General features: G+C 36.4%; 1 protein-coding gene and 1 non-coding gene across 3 annotated transcripts; both read left to right on the top strand.

Annotated features, from left to right (window-relative positions):
* The first annotated feature begins 5,858 nt into the window (after window positions 1–5,858).
* LOC129270465 (uncharacterized) lies at window positions 5,859–18,950 on the top strand. 2 transcript variants are annotated; one of them, XM_064105780.1, is made up of 8 exons: window positions 5,859–7,361; window positions 9,645–9,817; window positions 10,280–10,357; window positions 13,494–13,662; window positions 14,113–14,180; window positions 14,929–15,057; window positions 16,174–16,384; window positions 17,605–18,950. In XM_064105780.1, exons 1-8 carry the CDS (start codon window positions 7,160–7,162, stop codon window positions 17,778–17,780), a joined length of 1,206 nt encoding a protein of 401 aa, XP_063961850.1. In that variant the 5' UTR covers window positions 5,859–7,159; the 3' UTR covers window positions 17,781–18,950. The 2 variants fall into 2 exon arrangements, with proteins under 2 accessions (XP_063961850.1, XP_063961851.1); XM_064105781.1 differs by lacking the exon at window positions 16,174–16,384.
* A 651-nt stretch (window positions 18,951–19,601) lies between these two features.
* TRNAA-AGC (transfer RNA alanine (anticodon AGC)) lies at window positions 19,602–19,672 on the top strand. Its single transcript has one exon. It is a non-coding gene; the product is annotated as a tRNA-Ala (tRNA).
* The last annotated feature ends 1,357 nt before the right edge of the window (window positions 19,673–21,029 follow it).

The following is a 21,029-nucleotide window of genomic DNA, read 5'->3' on the forward strand; positions in this document are numbered from 1 at the left end:
TTTACTATACTGGTCACATAGTGAAAAGAGTACTATGCAGACATGGGAAGGGCAGAAGATGTTATTAGCAATTAAGTATTTGTGTACTGTACTTTTAAATACTCTGAAGTTTGAATAAAGTTTGATACATGCAAGTATATATGAACTTTCTGTATGAGACCTTCATTTCTTCAACCTTTCCATTATGTACAGACTATCTTCTATCTTCGTGTTGAAGTCCGGTGCTAGTGGTCTTGGAGTCGGAGGGGTTCTTCTTCAAAAAGATGGTAATGGGATAGAGCGACCAGTGTGCTACATGTCGAAAAAACTAAATAGCCATCAAGCTAAGTATAGCACTATTGAGAAGGAGACTCTCGCACTGATTCTTGGCCTTCAACACTTTGATGTCTACACATCGAACAATCCATTGGTGGTCAGAACAGACCACAATCCCTTGACCTTCTTCAACAGAATGAAGAACAAGAACGCTAGGCTGATGAGGTGGTCCTTAATGCTTCAGGAATACAATCTTACCATAGAACACATACCCGGAAAGGACAATGTGATCGCAGATACCTTGTCTCGTGGATTTGCCGAGTAATATTGTATTTGAACCTAAACTGAGTAATGGCGAATTTGAATCCAACGGATGTACTGGATCTTGATATTGATAATGATGAATCGGAACTTTGACAGATATACTTCAATTTGAACTGATCTTGAAAACTGGAAGTTGAACAATCACAAACTGAACACTAACTGAAGTGCGAACTGATACCTCATCAAAATGAACCCAAAGTGACCTTTAACTTCCATCATTGATCTTATTTTTGCAATCTGTTTATTTTGTATCAAGATATACATGTACATTTATGCTCAGTCTTTGTCACTGGGGGCTTGTAAGCTTTATGGATGCAAAAATTAAACAAAACACAAAGAAATTGTACCCAAAATAAGTAATTGGGGTTGTGTTTTCATGGCATTGATTTTTGCCGATATTTTCTTTACAAAGTATATAGTTTTCAGCTTTACCAATCTTATATTGGTTGTGTTTTTAATTAGTGAATTTTTTTTTTTTTCATACAATGATGTTTTCACTTGTCGTTGTCGGTGGTTTTTGAGGATACTCAAATTCAAAACAAAAACCTTTATTTGGATACTAACGTTCTCAAAAGGAATGTTCTAATTAAACAAATTATTGAGTGTATTTTAAACCAAGGTATTGATATCGGAAAGAGTTTAACAAATGCGCGCACAAAAGGTTTTAGCATCAAAATTTTCATAAGTCTGGAACTTTTATTCCTCAATAACCACATTTATTATTGATTATGTACTACTTTGTCACGAAAGTTCTGTTATAACTTTTGTTCTTAGGGGTGGAGGTGTGACGTACCCAAGTCTGAATATAGACTAGGAGTAATAAAGGGTTTGCGGCCAGAGATCAAATACACAAACACGGCTTCCCTGTCTTTAAAAGATGTGTCATCGATTGTGAGGATTTGGGGTGACCCAAGGAGATGGAGAAGTTTAGGTTCTTGTGTGCTGAGATGTAGAGTTGGTCCTGGCCGCGCGTTTCCGTTTTACACCCTGGCGAAGGCATTTTCCGGAAAAATAGCCACAAAGCGACTAGTGAAGAGTCTATGTCTACGTTTGTTTACATAATCAGCTGGGTGCGCGATCCAAAAGTCCACACCGAAGATATCCACAGAACATACGTGCAAATGCAGCTGAGCTTATACTTTCCAGGTTCGATACGAATGTTTGCCTTGCCGAATTGCTGGTATTTGCCCTCTCACTAGTACTAGTATCAGCATGGAAGAAGAAGATGACATTCCGTCACCGTTGTTGGTATGACACTGCATTCTTATTTGAGTAGGATGTAAAATAGACCTATGTTTATTTTAATTTTAGATGATTATTTATAACGTGATCATGTTTGCATTTGCTGGTAAGTGGTATTCGCCCTCTCACAAGTATCATCAATCATGAAGAAGATGACATTCCGTCACCATTGTTGGTATGAAACTGCATTCTTATAAGAGTACGATGTAAAATAGACCTGTGTTTATGTTTAGATGATTATTTATAACGTGATATGCTAATGTCATTTTTGTTGACAAGATAGTAAAAAAAATTGGGTACCAAAAAATCTTGGGGTCTTCCCCCCACGAGATGTTTCATTAATTAATTATATAAAAAAGACACTCAGAATCTGTTATTGGTGTATGGATATGACCTTTGGAAGTTTGGTTATAAAGCTCTCAAATAAAAAAAATCCCTAAAACTAAACTTGGGCTTTAACAGACTTAAACATTTGATTTCAGTTGTAAAACCTAACCTAGCCCTAGGCTATCAATCTGTCAGAATGTATAGATCTGGTTTGTTATTTTGAAGATCATAACAAAACAAAAGTGTGCATTTCTTAAACAGCTAGTGGTGAGTTACTGTTTAGGATCAGCAAATCTAATTCTTATTATTAAGGACTAAGAAATCTGCAGGTTATGAAATAGATGTATGGAAAAACTTGTAACAATATGTAATATTTATTTATTTTTGGTTTTCTTGTAGGCAATTTTACCAGCAAGTTACAACTACTGTATGTCAGACTTCCAAATGCAAGGAACTGGGTTTGCTGCATCACTGAAAGTAGGAGCCCAAAATGAAGATGCTGCAAAGCAGTGGCTGACGGATTTCGAACAGTCTTCTAAGACTACTTGGCGGGTCATGAGGACATACCCGACAGCAGGAAGATATGTGCTTGCCAAGGTATAGGATAATGGTCTTGATGAAAATCCACTATATGAAAAAAATAACACATAAGATACAATTGTAACCCCAATAAATTTTGTTATTATATGTATCACAATTAGTAGCTTGATAGATATTTCAATCCCTTGGGACGACGGGCTTGTAATGAAGCCCAGAAAATATGGCAAACAATTTTGGTCAAACCCTGGATAAACAATGGCATTTAATTGCTTTGTGCATCTGTCCACAAAATTACAGTTTTCAATTAGTATAAAGTAAGAAAATAAATCTAATGAAAAGAATTTTACAAGAAAGCATGGGTTTGCATTCCCTGTAAAGTCAACCAACAGTGTGCATATCGACCCGTCTCTGAATGAACAGTGCAGTATAGCGTCAAGCCCAAGCCAGGGGGCGAGGGGTTAATGTGAGCATTAGATGTTTCACAAAAAGCAACAAGTCACAAGGCATTCAGATGGAAGTTATTTTCACTTTTGACTATCAAATTTTCACAATAGTAGGCTATTCTTGCACAGTTTACTTGATTCCTGATTAGTTTCACCCCAAGTTGATGAATACCCAAATCATGTCATTTATGTTTATAATGTTTGATTTCCTTTTATATGATTTATTTATACTGATAATAGAAGATATACAGATGCCATCATGGCCAACAGAGGAAGGCCAAGGAAGGAACCAGTAGGCACAGCAAAGACACAGGTTGCTGTGCTAAACTTACAATCTCCATTAGGAGGGCAGACACAACCAGTAGGAGGAAAAGCAGGTATGAGTTCAGAAATTTAGATTAAATTGTTGTCAAAATGTAGAAGTTATTCAGATAGCAATTATGTCAATATTCATGTACTTGATTATATGTATTACTTCACACACCATATTGTATATCAGTTGATACACTTTTTGTAGATTAATTGGTGTCAAATACTTCACCTGCAAACATTTTGTATGAAATATAACAAGCTATATTTTTGGGAACTTTCAAAATATTTGATAGTCACATCTTAATTACTCCAACCCATTTCCATCACAGAAACTCAGATCCCCATCTGGCAACCCACCCAACGCTGGTCAGCCTCAAATGGGTGCATAATCATGCCGTCTCCATCCCTGCAGCACTGAAATTCAGGGATGTGAGTGCTGAGACGTGCGAGAAGCTGGAAGAACTTTACAGGAGTGGGCATTCTCCAGCCGGTGCCCTTAATCTGCTAGAGATGGAGATGCAGGATGAATCTCCAGATGATTTTATCATAAAATCTGCAGACCGGTCTCTCTGCCCAGACCTGAAGTTCTGTTATAGGTCAGTGACTTTATTCATTCTGTTTATAATTTAACTCATTCAATCCTCTGTTTTGAGTAGCATTGTGTTTTCATACTAAGGCTGGACATTAGCAATTGCCCACTTGCCCTGGGTAATTTAATTTTCATGTTGCGAAAGTAAAAACTCAAAATGTTAAAATTTACTGGCCCAATTTTTTTTGCATAAATTCTTTATCATAAATTGCAATCTATTTAATCATGTTGATGTGTCTCAGACATGCTATCGTGATAAATTTAATATTTAATTTGCTCTACCCCCATTTTTAGAAAAACACACGCAATTATTTTAACCGTTAATAACATGAAAATGCAAAATATATCATTATGATTATACAGTTTCGAGGTCCTTTGATGTGTGTTTGTAATTATTAACCAGCCAGTGCACGATTGCATGATATTCTGAAATTCTATGTCTCTTCACTATAATAGTTGTGTATTATTCTTTACTAAAATGTTCCATGGGTAAAATGGAAGCGGAGGTGTTAGGCTTTAGATATCAATAAAAAAATGGGCGTAAGGGCACACTTTATCAAGTGGGCTCAACCTTTTTGTCCGAATATCAACGTCCCGGTTTTATTTTGCGAGCGAGCGAAGCGAGCGAGCAAAAATTTTGAGGTTTTTGCTGTGAAAAGCCGATTTTTTAAATATGGACATGAAATGACAAAATTATGAGGGCACTTGGGCACCTTGTTGCCAGATTATGAGCAGTGCATCTGTGTTTGTGCAATGTCATGGTTTTAGGGGGGGGGGGTTGAGACAATAAATTAGAGGATGGGCATACGGGCACACTTTATCTAGGGGGGGGTGAACAATTTTGCCAGATATCAATTTCCCGGTTTAAATTTGCGAGCGAGCGAGCAAAAAAATTGAGATTTTTTTGTGTGTTTAAAATGCCAAAATTTTATTGGACGCGCATTAAATTACCAATTTGTGAGGGCATTCGGGCACCTTGCTGCCAGAATATAATCTGTGCGTGTGTTTGAAGATGGGGGTAAAGGCACACCTATCTAGGGGGCTCAATATTTTTGTTAACAACTTCCCTGTATTAATTTGCGAGCAAGCACAATTTTTTGGCCTTTTAGGCTTTTTTGACCAACAATTTTGAGATTTTTGCTGTGTAAAATGCCGAAATTTTATATGACAGGCATGAAATTACAAAATTATGAGGGCATTCGGGCACCTCGCTGCCAGAATATGAGGTGTGTGGGCCCCCCCCCCCTGTGGCGCCGCCACTGCAAAAGGCAATGAAATCATGGGAGCGCGTAGCGCAAGCTGAAGTTTTTCTCTCTCGATAAAGTGACCTGAAATCACTGCATTCTAATCCCACATTTAAAAATCATCTGAAATAATCATTTTAACATGGGCTTAACAGAGGAGGATCCAGGATCTGTGACCAAAAATTGGAGGCTCAATGATATTATTATATTAGCCCCGCCAAAAATATTGGGGGGGGGCTCAATGATATCCGAGCCCCCCCCCCCCCCCCCCGGTTCCTAAGCCTATGGTATATACATATATATTATGTAACAGCAGTGCATTTCATCCCATTCCAAGTTTGATAAAAAAAAAAAGAAAAAAGAATTAGGATACACAACACAATGCAACACAAAATACATAGCACCTTATTGAGTTTTCTCTTTTATTTCAATTATTACTGGGTTTTTTTGTTGGTTGCAAATATTAACCCTAAAGCGGCTGGGGGGGGGGGGCGGATCTAAATTTTTTACCAAGGGGGTTTTGACGAAATGAGCCGTGAAGTGGCGAAACTTTGCGTTTTTGTGCTTTTTTTTTTTGCGGCCCAAGCCGTGAAGCAGCGTATGTAGCGTATTTTCGGCAGCCCAAGGGGGTTTAAACCCCCCTAAATGTGTTTTTATATAATGTTTTGCTTTGAATTATGTGACTTGACATAAAGTAAAATCTGAGTTTTCATGTGTGAAGAAATAGTATTTTTTTCAATCACTGTTATGGAATTGGGAAAAAACCATGATTTTATTTTTTTTATTTTATTTTATTTTTTTTTTTGGGGGGGCGCCCCCAAGCCCCCTGACTGAGTAAGTTTGTCTTTTCTTGTCGGCATTGCCGCTTACCAATTTACAATGTTAGATGCCGGTTCGGAAATGATATAAATTTACTTCGAAATTGATAGGCCTATATAACAATTAGGACCCACTATATGTTTCGTATTTCTCTTCTACCCAACACTTAAGGAATATGAATTGAAAAAACTTTCAACTACTTTTCAGTAGGTTCTCACAAAATTATAAATCGGAGCAATTAAATGCTATTATGAGCCCCGGCCGGAATATGAGCGTCGATACTTACGTAATACCCAGTATTCATCAGGGAAAGGGGTGGTGCCCCGATCATCCCCTGATGAATGGATCGGGATCGACGCCCATAATTGAATTGAAATAATTGAACATTTTTTATAAAAAATGTATACTGTGAAAAACAAACAAACAAACGATTTCATGAGATTGAAAACCTCCAAAATTCACGATCGTTCTAACGCATGATTCAAGCTTGTGAATTGCCTCATTAACAGTGGTCAGGTTTGAACGGAAACATTCAGTAGATATATCTTTGTAACAATGTCGTTGGAGAATATTTATCCTGGAATAATTATACACCATTGTCATTCACATTCATCATAAATCAAGGACCGCGAAATGGGTTTTCAAAGTGGGGGCTGACCACATTTGTCTTTAGCCAAACAAGATTAGTGTGTGTGTGTGTGTGTGTGTGTGTGTGTGCATGGGGGAGGGGGGGGGCGGGGGCTGCAACCCTCAGTCCCCCCCCCCCCACCCCGTTCCGCGATACCCCGCGGTCCCTGTAAATCAATTATCGTTTATACTCACAATAAAAGGATGATAATTATCCCGGGAAATTTATATAGGCTAATTAATCTTTACATGCAATATGGACATTGAACAGTAAAATCATGCGATGTAATATGTACGCGATTGTTTGACAATCGTGATCACCTGAAGGACGCATGCGCGTATCTCGAAAAATCACGTGACGCGCGTGCACCTTTTTTATTGGATCGTAGAAAGGCGCGCGCGATCGTCTATTTTTCATTCAAGATCTCAGCCTCACTATGCCGCCACCAGCTTCAGACGAGTTTTTCTGTCTTTTTGAATTTGAAAGCGATGACAGCGTCGAAATTGGACCATTTTCTTGGATATTAGACACGGACAAGGATGTGGATCCTGAAAGCTATGTCGATCAAGCTGTTGAAGTTATGTGGGTCAGTGGCAGCAAAACGGAGAAGTATCGAGCAACAGTGTTGGCTGTAAATAGTAAGTCCGTACGGTGTACCCATGCAACTCAGTCCCATGCATCATGCATGCATTACTATACGATAATTGTGGTCATACATATTTACAATGACGTACATGTCAACGAATAATGTCAAAAATACATATTCTCTGCATAAAATCAAATTGAAAATTATATGATCGGCTGCACAATCTCATAATGAACACATCTGATGTCATACAATATTTAAGTCTAAAGAATTTAACGTAGGCCTACATATTTTTCTTCAAGTTCAAATCGACTTTCAAATAGATCTAAACCTTCCAAAAAGAAACTGCGTCTGCGAAGCCGAAGACAAACGTGTGCATGGCCATGGGAATGTAACATTATTGTTGACATGCTCACTCACTGCCACCATTCCTAATCCTATATATTCTTGTCATATGTGTAAAACACCTTGTGTATGTTAGTAGATCTACTTGTGACTCATTAACCCATCAAGGACGAGAGCTATTTAAAGCCTAAAGGCTAAAGGCCAAATTGATCATTGTTTTCCTCTACAAATTGGCAACTCGTATTTGTCGTAAATTTTGTTGGCCATTATTCGTTAAAATATCACTACCATCCCACAAATATGCGGGGCTTAGCCTTAGGCACTGATGGGTTAACAGTCAATTGACATGGTCCATTGACTTGTACCACTACCAGTATTACAGTCAATGTACTATTAATTAGATCTATATTGATTCAAATTGTTATTTTGGTAAAAAAAGGTCTACAATTGCACACCCCCCTGGCATTTCAACAAATATTTGGCCGATTGAAATTTGCACAAATTGATGCTCTAACTAATAATGATTGATATGTGACAAAAATTTCAAAGAAATTCGAAGGCGGGAACTCACGATATCGCCTTATCGGTGTCAACATGGCAATGGCTGCGATTGCGATGCCGATGGAGAGTAGTTGTTGCCTCCGATCGTACAACCAATTGTGATGGATCACAAACAATTATAACGCTGTGAGTGTGATAACATTAACAAGACTTTTTACATTTTTTTCTGTTATTTTTTCCCTTATAATTTATATTCATAATGGAAAAAAGTTTATCACATGTTATGATCAGCGTTATTATTGTTTGGGATTGATCACAATTGGTTGTACGATCGGAGGCAACAACTACTCTCCATTGCGATCGCATTGGATGTCGATGCCGATATCGTAATGTATTAATCATTATTAGAGCATCAATTTGTGCAAATTTCATCTCAATCGGCCATACACTTTTGAAATGCCAGGGGGGTGTGCAATATTGTAGACCTTTAGGCTTTACCGTTATTTTTGTTAACTGAATTTGACTTTGTATTTGAATGTTCTACTAGCTACTCTTCTATATTATAAACATTGTCTGTGATTTATGTTCTGATGTTCGTACATTGCCATGATGTTGGTATATTGCAGTGAGTGCGATGTAAACAGTGGCACTGACCACATGATCACGTAGTACTAGTAAATTTCCAAGACCAAGCCTCACATGCATTATCAACATGTCTGTTATTTAACTCCGGGCATCGCTAGCAGATTTTTTTTTTAATTTTTTTTTTAATTATTTTAAAGCAGTTTTTCGCTGCGCATTACTCCCATTAGACATTTTTGGCTCCGGATCACTAGCGCTGTCGCGCTAGCGATCCCCGGAGTTACATGTCTGTTAACTCCGAGGATTGCCACGCTGCGCGTGGCGATCCGAATCCACTCAAAAGTGAACAAAAAAAGTTCACATTTGTGCAGCTGAATTCAGCTTTAAAATAATAAAATCATGCAATACTTAATTACCACCAAAATATGACGCAATATGCTAGCTTTGCTGTGCCTCCATAAAAGAATCGGATTTCCCCCTCCATTCGGCACAAATTCAGTCATTTAATGGCTTCCGAGACTTCCCTCCCGTGGCCAACTGCACAAATGTGAACTTTTTTAGTTTTTTGTTCACTTTTGAGTGGATTCGGATTGCCCCAGAGTTATGTCTGTATGTGTGGCGCTGACGAGCTGCATGAATGATGAGGTAGGTACTAGAAATTGACAATCTGACATAAACATGATTATGTGCATGATTATTTTTTAGAAGTGCCCTAGCCAGTTAAAAAAATTTTTCGGGGTCTCCCTGATATGTTAAAGCAATTATCATGATTATGGAGACATTTGAAAAGTGATTTTTGTATTAATTATTTCCATAAACCAAACCAAATGAGGAGTGGGAAAGCTCCAAGTGAGTTTGTTTGAAATTGTATAGTTAATTTTTTAATTTGTTTCAAAATTGTTTAAAGGATCCAAGGATAATCTCATCAGAAAAAGGAACAAGATGTGTGACGGGCAATCAATGGAGACTGATAAGGAAACTGGGAGAGGGAAGAGAAAGAAGAAACCAACACGCACATACATGTATTCATCTTCGGAGTTGGAGACGGATGATGAGGAGCCTCAACCAAAAGAAACAAAGGTGTGTGTACATGTGTCATATGATATCCCAACACTGGAAGTAATTTTTGATGACTGACAGATTAACAAAATCTTTCTATCCAGTTATCATTTACAAACTCATCAACAAACATAGTCAATAAATCCTTTACAGTTTACAGAAATAACATTGTTGGCTTTGTTTCAATATTATGCAGCTCAATCATATTTATAAACAAATGTTCTGGTTAAAATGTATAAGGAGGGATATTTGTTTTCAATTTGTAGAAACAGAATAACATGTTTTTGCTCTTTTTTTAAATTTCTTGGGTGCTTAATACAGATGGTTCTAAGCGTCTACATATTGCTAAATTTTTCTTCATGAAGTAACTGCAATCGCCAATGGTTGTGTAACTTGTGTGCCTAGACAATTCCCAAGATGCTAAACAGTACTATTTAAAAAAAATCATAAAATTGTTTTTACTTCTATCTTTTCCTTTTTCAGAAATCAAAATCAAAAATTTCACAGTGCAATGAGATGGCCAGGGATCTCAGGAAGCAAATGTTTGGTGCCAATGAAACGGTATGTGCAGCTATTTAAACACCTTGGAATTGCAACTTGCAAGCGTGATTAATCTAAGGTACCTGTTGATGCATAGTAAGCTATAAGTTTGTTCACATATGCAAAGTGTCCTAAAATCACTGTTATATGACAATTAACTAAATGCTCAGTCCTGGGCAAGTCCAAGATAACGCGCGTGTTACGTATGGGACATTTCAGAGGCTTTTATTTCCAGAAAAATGGTGTAAAGGAACTTTGATTGCATTGAATTTAACCATGGTGATTGATATCCAGGAGAAGTGTATTCATGTAAAAAATTGTGAGAAATGACCTTGACAATGAGATTTTAGAAGAGAAAATGTGTGCTGTTACGTATGGGACCAGAAGAAAAGAGATTTTTTAAATTTCTTTTTCAAGTTGAAATTGCTCAGAAAGTATTTCATTTAAAACCTTGAAACTCACTGTGATAAAAGTCACAGCACTCAAGTTTACCAAGGATAAATTTCATGTAAAAAGGCAGAAAGCTCTAAGTACAGGCTCTGATTAAAGACAGATATGACGTGTTACGTATGGGACATTTTTTCCCCTATTCGTTTAGTGTGTGGAAAGCGTATATTGGATTTTTGGTCTGGTTACCAAAGTGAAATAAGCTGTAATTAATCAGATTTGTTTGCAAATTGTCAGGAAAATGAAATTCCAATAAAATTTACAACCATAATCATATTTGATTATATTTTTCATTTTTATCTATTTTGTTTCATACGGGCATGCTGCTAATCAACCACTAACTGATTTGAACATGTATTTACTAGTGCTAATTATTATAGAAGTTTTGATGATATTTTTTTGTTTTTTTTATTTGGGGGTGGGGGCAATTTTTATACATTCACTGGGCTTTTAAGTTGTATAATTAAACTGTGTGAAAATGCCTTTTCTATTGTTCAAGAAGAACCACTTGAGTAATACCAGCTATAGATCTACAAACAAGTATGATCATTCTGTGCGAATATAATGAACCACCGTGCACCGTTCTTGGTCTATATTAGTGTATTTTCCCTAAATATGAAATGCCATGAAACAGTTGCATGATTTCTAAAATGAAAGCATACACACCCTTGCTTTTATCAAATACATCTTTACTACCTGTATATTTAATCTTGAACAGGGGGGCCACAATATGAAATAATACACAGTTAAAATTCTTGATGTTGTCACAGTTTCTAACAAAACTTTTCTGAAAGGCTATTTTTTATGGGCATCTTCTGCATCATCACATAATTTTTGTAAAATTTGTTCTTTTTTTTTTTTTGTTATCCCTCTTCACTGTATTTATCTTACTCAGTAGCTACACTTTCCTCTGTAAAGATGTGAATTTCTTGATTGGTAGTAACTGGTGGAGGTAAAAAAAAAAAATCTGTCTCTGGTTCATTAGCAAAGCTGAACTTTGTTTTGCAAGACTTGTTTTCTTCCTCATGATTCCGAGGCTGACAGTAATGGCAACTGTCTGATTGTCATATATTTTCACCTTTCTTACAAATTAATAAATAAGAGGGTATTTTTTAATCAAATTATAGCATTCTTTCAATCTGAATCAGGTTCTTCTGGATGGCTTAATGTTGTTGCATTTCTTGAAGAACAAATGTGCTCCTTCATATTCAGATTGTTCTCAAATGAAGTGATGACTTCTGTATGGATTATGCTCTACCTAAATTAATATATTTTACACATTTCATGCTGATTTATTTTACCTACCTCTCCCCATTTAGAATGCAGCAGTCTAGTATTGTCTCAAGACAGTGGCTGCAAGATTGGGATGCATGCTGCAGGCTCATTGACCATTCATGTACTGAGAAACTATTGATGCCTGCTGCATGTACATTCGCATGCAATATATATGGGGATGTCCCATACGTAACACATTGTCACATACGTAACATTATTTCATTTGCTAATTAAAAATGGGTCTAATTGTTATTTCTTTTCTTTCTAACCAGTATCTAACTTCTTAACACAATAAATTAGAACTTCCCAGAATAGCACTGCAATAACTTTTACAAATTCAGAAATAAACTAAAAAAATGTCCTCAATTTGTTACGTATGGGACAATCGCTGATAGGACGCGACCTAATTTGCATAATTAATTGCGTCGTGCATAAATTTTCATACCAAATTAAAATAGATGATGAACCTCTTAGGTCCACATATTAATAAAATTTCAATTGTGTTCCTTTAAAGGTGTAGATCAGTAGTGGTTTAGGAACTCGAAATGTATTTGAAATCAGGTTAATGGGTATTTATATAAAGAAAACATCATTAAAGAACTATCGTGGAATTTTGGACACCTAATTTTACTTCTGTGTGATTTTATGAATGAAAAAAGGTTGATCTTGTATCCATCGAAGAGCGAAAATTCGTTCGTAAAATTCAAATATCAATACACACGGCCGTTATCGACTTTTGTACGTGGGCCACGTACAAAAGTAAATATCTGTTTTCTTTGATATTTCAGCCATTTCTGAACCGATTTTGATCAAATAAACGTGACATTTGTTTAAAATTAATGATCTTACTTCAGTATTTTTAGTTATTTTCATTCCAGCTCCCAAAATAGTTAAATGGTTCCAACGCCCTCTCGCCCACTACTGATCTTCCTCTTTAAATAATAATGATTTTTTATATTTGTCCCATACGTAACACAGCATTTCTAATTTATGCAAATTAAGTCACTGAAATTTGCATAAATTTGCATGATACAATTTATTCCTTCACAGAATTTTAAATTTCAACTATCATGCTTCAAAATGACACCAAACATTTCAATGTTGAGCAAAGATGAAATTTTGTCTTCTCAGGGGACCTTATCTTGGACTTGCCCTCCTATTGATTGCTACAATTTTAACACATTTGAATGAATCCTTTAAAATTTTCATTGAACATATTTAGCTAAGTAATTAAACATTATAAATGTACAAAGTCAATATATTTAGTTAGATAAGTATGCTAATTGCCATGTAAAATCTTACAAATCCTAATTCACAGTGAAACCTTGTTATTGGTCAAAATTAACTAAATCCTGTTATGACGAGGTAATTGCGCTGGTTCACATTCATAAACCATACTTTTTAACTAGTGTCCGATTTGTTATCATTCTGACAGAAAAAATCAAATGGACGTACGGCAACGGGAAGTGGAACAAGTGGTGAGATAATTGACCTGAAAAAGCAGTTGGAGAAATCAAGGAGAGAGACTGAGGATCTGCAGGTGAAGCTGACTAAGGAGAAGGCAGTTAGGGAAAAGATACAGCAACAGCTGTTGTTTTTGCAAGGTACAGTATTTCCTCCCATTATTTAGTATTCAAATGCTTGGACAATACCTCATAGTCATATACCTCACATATTCGTTAAACAAACCTTTAGTTTATGGTGCCCTTTTGAGCCCATTTAAATAATTCATGTTGAATAGTTGGTAAAAAAAAAAGTTGGAATGAGGGGACTTGTTCCATATGTTAACAACTCTGTATAAGCCTTCTGAACTTTGTGAAATTCATGGAGTGGCTTCTTTTTCTGAGGTATCCCAATCTCTCAAAGAAGTTTTCTACTTTTTTTTATCTGTGTCATGATCTTATGTTTGTATTAAATCTCCAGCTCTCTTCTCCATTCTAGAGTATTCAGCTTCGGTTTGGCAAATTTTTCTTCATATAATACCTTCATAGTTTTAAATAGTTCAATTTTTAGTGGTATGAATAAATATCTATGTTATTTTGTTTTTGTTCAAGGAGTGCCTAAATTCATCGAAACCTTTAAAGGGTTCATAGTGGATATGGAGGAGATGTCGAGACTCAAGGTATGTTGTGAATCTTAAGGGGTGGTCACACTGGACATGACTATACCCACGAATTTGCTGTATGCATGTGGTACGAACTAGTGCTCTATGTCTACTGTTCACATATTTGCCAATGCCATGAGAAAGCAGTAAGAATCCGATAACACTTCCATCAAGAATGGAGAAGAACCAGTACGATGTCTTGCGAACTCAGTATGATTGCAGTAAGAATGGTGGACAATACCTATGACATTCTTACTGCAATTGTACCAAGTGTGTAACCCTCGTACTGGTTCTTCTTTCTTGATGGAAGAGTATCGCATATTTACTGCTGTCTCACTGCATTCTTGTGGCATTCGCAAATATGCATACAGTATGCATTGAGCATATGTAGGTATGGTCGATACATGGCGAACTACGATCGTACAGGTTAATACCGCAGGCAAATGTGTACAGCATTTGTGGGTATAGTCATGACTGTGTGATCACTCCTTTAGGCAAAGCGATTCCAGGCCAGCGTGCATTTGTGTTTATGATGAATTACTCTGGATGGATCGTTATATTGTATAGGTCTATGAAAACTGAATCAGTGGGAATTAGTAACTATTTAGAAGTCATTTTTTAGAGGAGGAAACATGCATGCAAATCTCTTATGCTATTTGCTATTTTCTGTTTGCTTTTGTTTCCTTTGATTGCTTGACCTACTTTGCAGTAAAATCTTGGTAAATATTTGATGGTATGAAATATGGATTTTCGTTTTCATTGGCAGGCTGATCATGAAGAGATGCACTGTCCATCAGGAGGGTCATCTACATCATCCTCGCCCGCTCGTTCCTCGCCCGCTCGTTCCTCCACCCAGTCCTCCACCCAACCCTCGCCATCATCAGCACGACCACAGGTAATTACTTCATGTATAAATATTTTAGTTCGACTAAGTGGCCCAGATTCAAAAAGAAAATTTGTACATAACCATGATTAACATTGATTACTGCTCGTATACAAGATAACAATTTCTAATTATATGATGGTTCGAGCTTGCAAATCGGCAAAATATTTCAGAAACATTTATTTGTTGCATTAAGTGTGTACTGTCAATATTGTTAACAGTATTTAGTCCTCACCAGGCCAGGTTAGTCTATAGCCCGCACCCCCCCCCCCCCACAAGAAATCTCGGCCGCAGAACGCGCCGCCGCCACGAAAGTTGGCACCATAACCTGCGACATAATCTACAAGATTGTAATATTTTTTTGAAAAAATCAGTATTGTTAATTATGCAAAATTATGCGAAATCCCTTTTGTCTATAAATCTCGAAATATAATTGACAATATGCTCAATTTGTGCATCATCATATTTTATAACTTATAACATGTTTTCAAAATTGCGACAGCCAAATAATTCCTGGTGTATTTCTTTGTTTTTGGAATTTCTTATTTTTTTTTTAATTTTATTTTATTTTTTATTGTTTGTTTTTTCGATGGAAAAATTATTTACCATCAGTCAACAATTTTTAGCCCAAAATCAAAAGATAGTTTTGATTGAAAAAAAAATTAATGAAGCTTTTTTCTCTTATTGGAAAAAAAAATCAGTTTCCATAGGATTTGTACACAAATCACAAAATTTAGCGATTTCCGGGCTAGCAATCGCTTACAAAAGGGTATACACATGGTCGTTGCGAAATGTGGTCTCATACGATGCGGAAGACTTCGATGAAAAAACTCCTGAAGTCGCGCGGCAATACCTGCGTGCGTTGCAGAATTATCGTGCAAAAAGTGAGGGGGTGGAATCCAACCCCCGTCCTCCCCTTCCTGCGCACAGTCAAAAGATCCATCTATTTTATCCATCAGTTTACAAATGGTATTTCATAGATGTGAACAATGGTTTGTATAAATCTTTGTTAATTTCAACCATTGCATTAAATATGTTACAGTAAATTTACCCTCATTTATGTTGGCCATGATTAAGTCAGTAGGGTATATCAGCATATAATCACTAACCATGTTGTATTTTCTTAAGTCCCAACAGATTGCCCTTGGATCGAAGGTCTCTCTTAGTCGAAACGTCCTCGACAGGTGCAACGCTGGTGATTTTCGCAAGTACACCTGCGATTTGATGCTGGCGGTGTTCGGCAGGCCTACCCTACTGACCTCGTCACTGACTGGTGCGAAGAATGTGGCAGGTCGCGCAAAGCCACCTCTGGACAGTGACAAGCTTCAGGGGATAATTAGTAAGTAACAAGACTTAGCTCATTATTGATTAAACATTTGTCAAGATGTACAATTTTGGTTTTTGTGTTTAAATTTGTCAGCTTTACAAATTTGGTGGGTGCAGATAATATTATGCAATGCCATTAATGTTTCATTTTAATCATTAACCCTCCGCTAACAAAGTGGTTGGATTTTAAAATTTTAAAATTTGTTCATGTGCACATGAAACCCCTTATAACGAGGTGTTTGGGACCATCGATTTTACCTTGTCATAAGCGGTATCTCGTTATAAACGGCAGATTCAATAACACATATAGAAACACATTTACAATTGGGACCAAAGGATTCTCCTCGTTATAAGCGGTACAGGGAAACCCCGTTATAACGAACTCGCTTATAACGAGGGGAATCCTTTGGTCCCGATCGTAAATCTGTGTTTTATATGTATTATTAAATCTGCCGTTTATAACGAAGTACCGCTTAATATAACGAGGTAAATTTGATGGTCCCGACCACCTTGTTAAAACAGGGTTACCTGTACTTCATTATAAGCGAGCTCGTTATAACAGGGTTTCCCAATATCATGATCACTTCTGACAGATGTACCCGTCCATTATGTAATTTTTACTCAGATTACAAAGCTACCAGCAATTTTGATTTGATAATATTTTCTTCATTCATTGTTCGTTTATAGTGGAAAATGTGTGCCATCATGGACATTACATATTTGGGCAAATTATGTAATGGATCCTGATGGTACACATTTTATGAAATAGCTGAACATTTGATGAGCCAAATGTTTGTAAACTTGTAGTGTATAAACTTGTTCATAGCTTTGTATTCAAAGTACAAGTTACATCCTTTAAATTGTGCGATAGCGGAAGCAGGATTTTTTATAGTTCGCAATCGAAGATCCATCTAGTTCATATTTGTAATGTCTTTGACTCTGGAATAGCCCGTATCAGCCTACTTATTATAAAAAGATATCACTGCCCAATCTATGCAGGGCTAGTGCTTAGCTTTTTATTTACAGGTGAACATAACACATTAAATATATTTGATCATAGACTTGTGTGTTGTAGAACCTAACAAGTTTGTGGCTAATACAGAGCTTCTTTCTTATTTCTAGTGGCCAAATAAAATTTCAAGTGGCCATTGGCACCCAAGTCGTGCTATGATTCTCATTTACCTACCTTGACTATAATCTTTTTTTTTTTGTTTTTTACGTGTTCCTTTGCAGGTCATGTCAAGTCAAAGTTCCCAGGAGTGTCATCATCGGAAATCCGCATCGTTATGCGGAACAAAGTTGGCAACGAAATTAAGTTGGCCAAACGTAGATCTCAACCGAAAGAGAACCAAGCCAAAGAAAACCAAGCCAAAGAATTAAACCAAGAACCACAAGATGAGACCGAATGAAGCACTTTGTCAAGATGACTAATTAATTAATAATGAGCTAAGTCTTGTTACTTACTAATTATCCCCTGTTCACTGTCCAGAGGAGGCAAATTTGCGCGACCTGCCACATTCTTCGCACCATTCAGTGACGAGGTCAGTAACATGGGCCTGCCGAACACTGCCAGCATCAGAGGACTTAACAAGCACATGCATATTCTGTTCCAAATATAATTTAGTATGATCATCATGATGCGACCTATCCGAGTATGCCATGTTTGGTACGTTTCTGGCACTTCTGAATCGCCCGTCGCTCCTGTGTATTTTTTTGGTTGATTGGAATATGTTTTAGACCACAGGCATTGCTATAATGCTTGCTACAGACCAACATTAAAAAAAATAATAATAATGTTTTAATAGGGGCCAGAATTATCCTTATCTGATATATTAAAGGTGCTCCTGCATCGTTTATCATACACACAGTGCCATCTTGCGCACAAACTAGCCTAGTTCAAAATGGCGATCTGTAGCGTAGCATCCCAACGCTTGATGATCTTTAACATTTCACCTGTTTCTAAAGCTATTTTGATAAAAAGCTCTTCATGGGCCATCACATCAATTCTAGGCATGTATTGTGTTTTCCGTCCAGCTGGTACTAATATATTAAATTTTATGTTTTGGCATGTGGATATCAAATGACAGTGCGCACGCATCAATCAGTGTTCTTTGTTGGCACCCTTCTAAACAAATAAGTGTCAAGAACTTTCTTGTTGAGTAAATTTTGATCTGATAAGGAAACAATTTGAGATTTTTTTGTGCAAAAAATGGCATTTATATATGATCTACGGATAAAAGCCCAAATTCACCTTGAAGAATGGAATCAAATCAGACTAACAAGAAACTACGTCTCTTGGAAGACATCAAAATTTATATGGGGAACCTAAATTGCCTCAAACATGCATTAAAATTTGAGACATTTGGTATTGTTAATCTGGTCTTTAAACAAAAGCGAATGGAATTAAAATTGCTTTTGTTATGATTTTGAATGACGGGAATATACCAAATTATTTCATGTTCCTGATTGTTCCGTACTCTATTTGCCAAAGATATTGCTGAAATGTATTCATTGTGTGCTGAAAAATAACTTTGATAATGTGTATGCGTTTGACGCCATTTATTTAAGTGGCAAATTTCCTCTCGTCCTTTAAAAACTTTGCCTTGTGCCAAATAACAAAGTATGCTCATGTAACATTTTAAAGGCATTGTCTTCTATATGTGTACACAATATATTTACCCTACTTATTTGTTGTGTAAGGTCACATTGATAAAGTGCTGTAACAAATATTGTTATATTATTGATAGATTATCTGTAGTAGTTATAAAAAAGTACTAAAGTAGAGATGTTAGATATCTTCATGTTTTTGTTGCAACTCAGTACAGATGTTTTTAACTACAATTTTGAGATATTATTGATAGATTATCTGCTACAATTTCTACATATATGATTCATTTATTTATTTATGATTCATTATTTTAAATAATCATATTTTACTTCTATTTACTTACCTTGTCAAAGATTTTCTTTGCTCTTCATTACCTATAATATATATTTATGTTCAGTTTAATTCTCCACTCAATTCAATCTTTATTTGGAAATAAAGATTGAATTGACTGTATTATTCGTGTTAATTATATATTCAAAAAGCTGCATCACTTCGCCGTGATCCCTCGCATAGGCCTATAAAGTTGATTCTATCCTTTGGGTTTATGTCAGGTTTCTATAGCTTCTGACCATACGAGCATTGAAAGTTAAGGGGTTTATGGGACGAATTATCGACTAGGGCCGTCCATAGCTCAGTCGGTAGAGCACCGGGCTAGCAATCCGGAGGTCTCGGGTTCGAATCCCGATGGAACCCCATTTTCTTTGCTCTTTATTACCTATAATATATATTTATGGTCAGTTTAATTCTCCGCTCAATTCAATCTTTATTTGGAAATAAAGATTGAATTGACTGTATTATTCGTGTTACTTGTCAAAGATTGGAAGGAACTTGATTGATGTATGTTTTTGTTCCAACTTGGATACAAGTACGTGTTTTACAACTCAACAGTTCTTGAAAATTTTATAGACTTTATATGAAGCGTAATCTCAACTTGCCTTTACCATAAACATTGTGCTCGAACCTAAAACTCGTTAGTCATCGTAGTTATAAAAAAGTACTAAAGTAGAGATGTTAGATATCTACATGTTTTTGTTGCAACTCAGTAGAGATGTTTTTAACTACAGTTTTGAGATATTATTGATAGATTATCTGCTGCAATTTCTACATATATGATGCATGTGTTTAGTTTTAATGGTTTTAAATAATCATGTTTTACTTCTATTTACTTACCTTGTCAAAGATTGGAAGATTTATGTTTTTGTTGCAACTTTGATACAAGTACGTGGACAGTGTTTTACAACTCAACAGTTCTTGGAAATTGTATAGACTTTTTATATGAAGCGTAATCTCAACTTGCCTTCACCACAAACATTGTGCGTGAACCTAAAACTCGTTAGTCATAGTTGTTATAAAAGTACTAAAGTAGAGATGTTAGATATCTTTGTTTTTGTTGCAACTCGAGTACAGATGATTTTCACTACAGTTTTTATCATGTAAAATATTAAGCATATAACTTTAACTTGCCTTTACTTCAACCAACCATTCAGCCATTGTGTGTGCTAAAACTTCAGGAATCCCGTTACCTCAACCAACCATTTAGCCATTGTGTGTGCCAAAACTTAGTCATGTTAGTAAGAAAGTACATGATTACAGATGTTAAAACATATATATATATATATATATATATACATCTCAAAATAAACTTTTTATAATATTAATACTTTTGTAATTTTCTTATTACTGTGATTAAGCTAAATGAAATTGTGATCGTTTTCATAAAGGTGTGCAAGTACCGCAGTAGCACCAGGGTAGTACCATGGTACAGGTACCACGGTACTATCGCAGTACAGGTTTACAGGTACAGCGGTACTACTGCGGTAGTACCGCAGTATAGGTACCGCGGTACTACCGCAGTACAGATACCGCGGTACTACCGCAGTACAGGTACCGCGGTACTACCGCAGTACCTGTACTGCGGTACTACCGCAGTATAGGTACCGCGGTACTACCGCAGTACAGGTACTGCGGTACTACGGCAGTACTACTGCGGTACTACCGCAGTATAGGTACCGCGGTACTACCGCAGTACAGGTACTGCGGTACTACCGCA

Source organism: Lytechinus pictus, chromosome 10 (genome assembly GCF_037042905.1).
Source record: "Lytechinus pictus isolate F3 Inbred chromosome 10, Lp3.0, whole genome shotgun sequence".
NCBI lineage: Eukaryota > Metazoa > Echinodermata > Echinoidea > Temnopleuroida > Toxopneustidae > Lytechinus > Lytechinus pictus.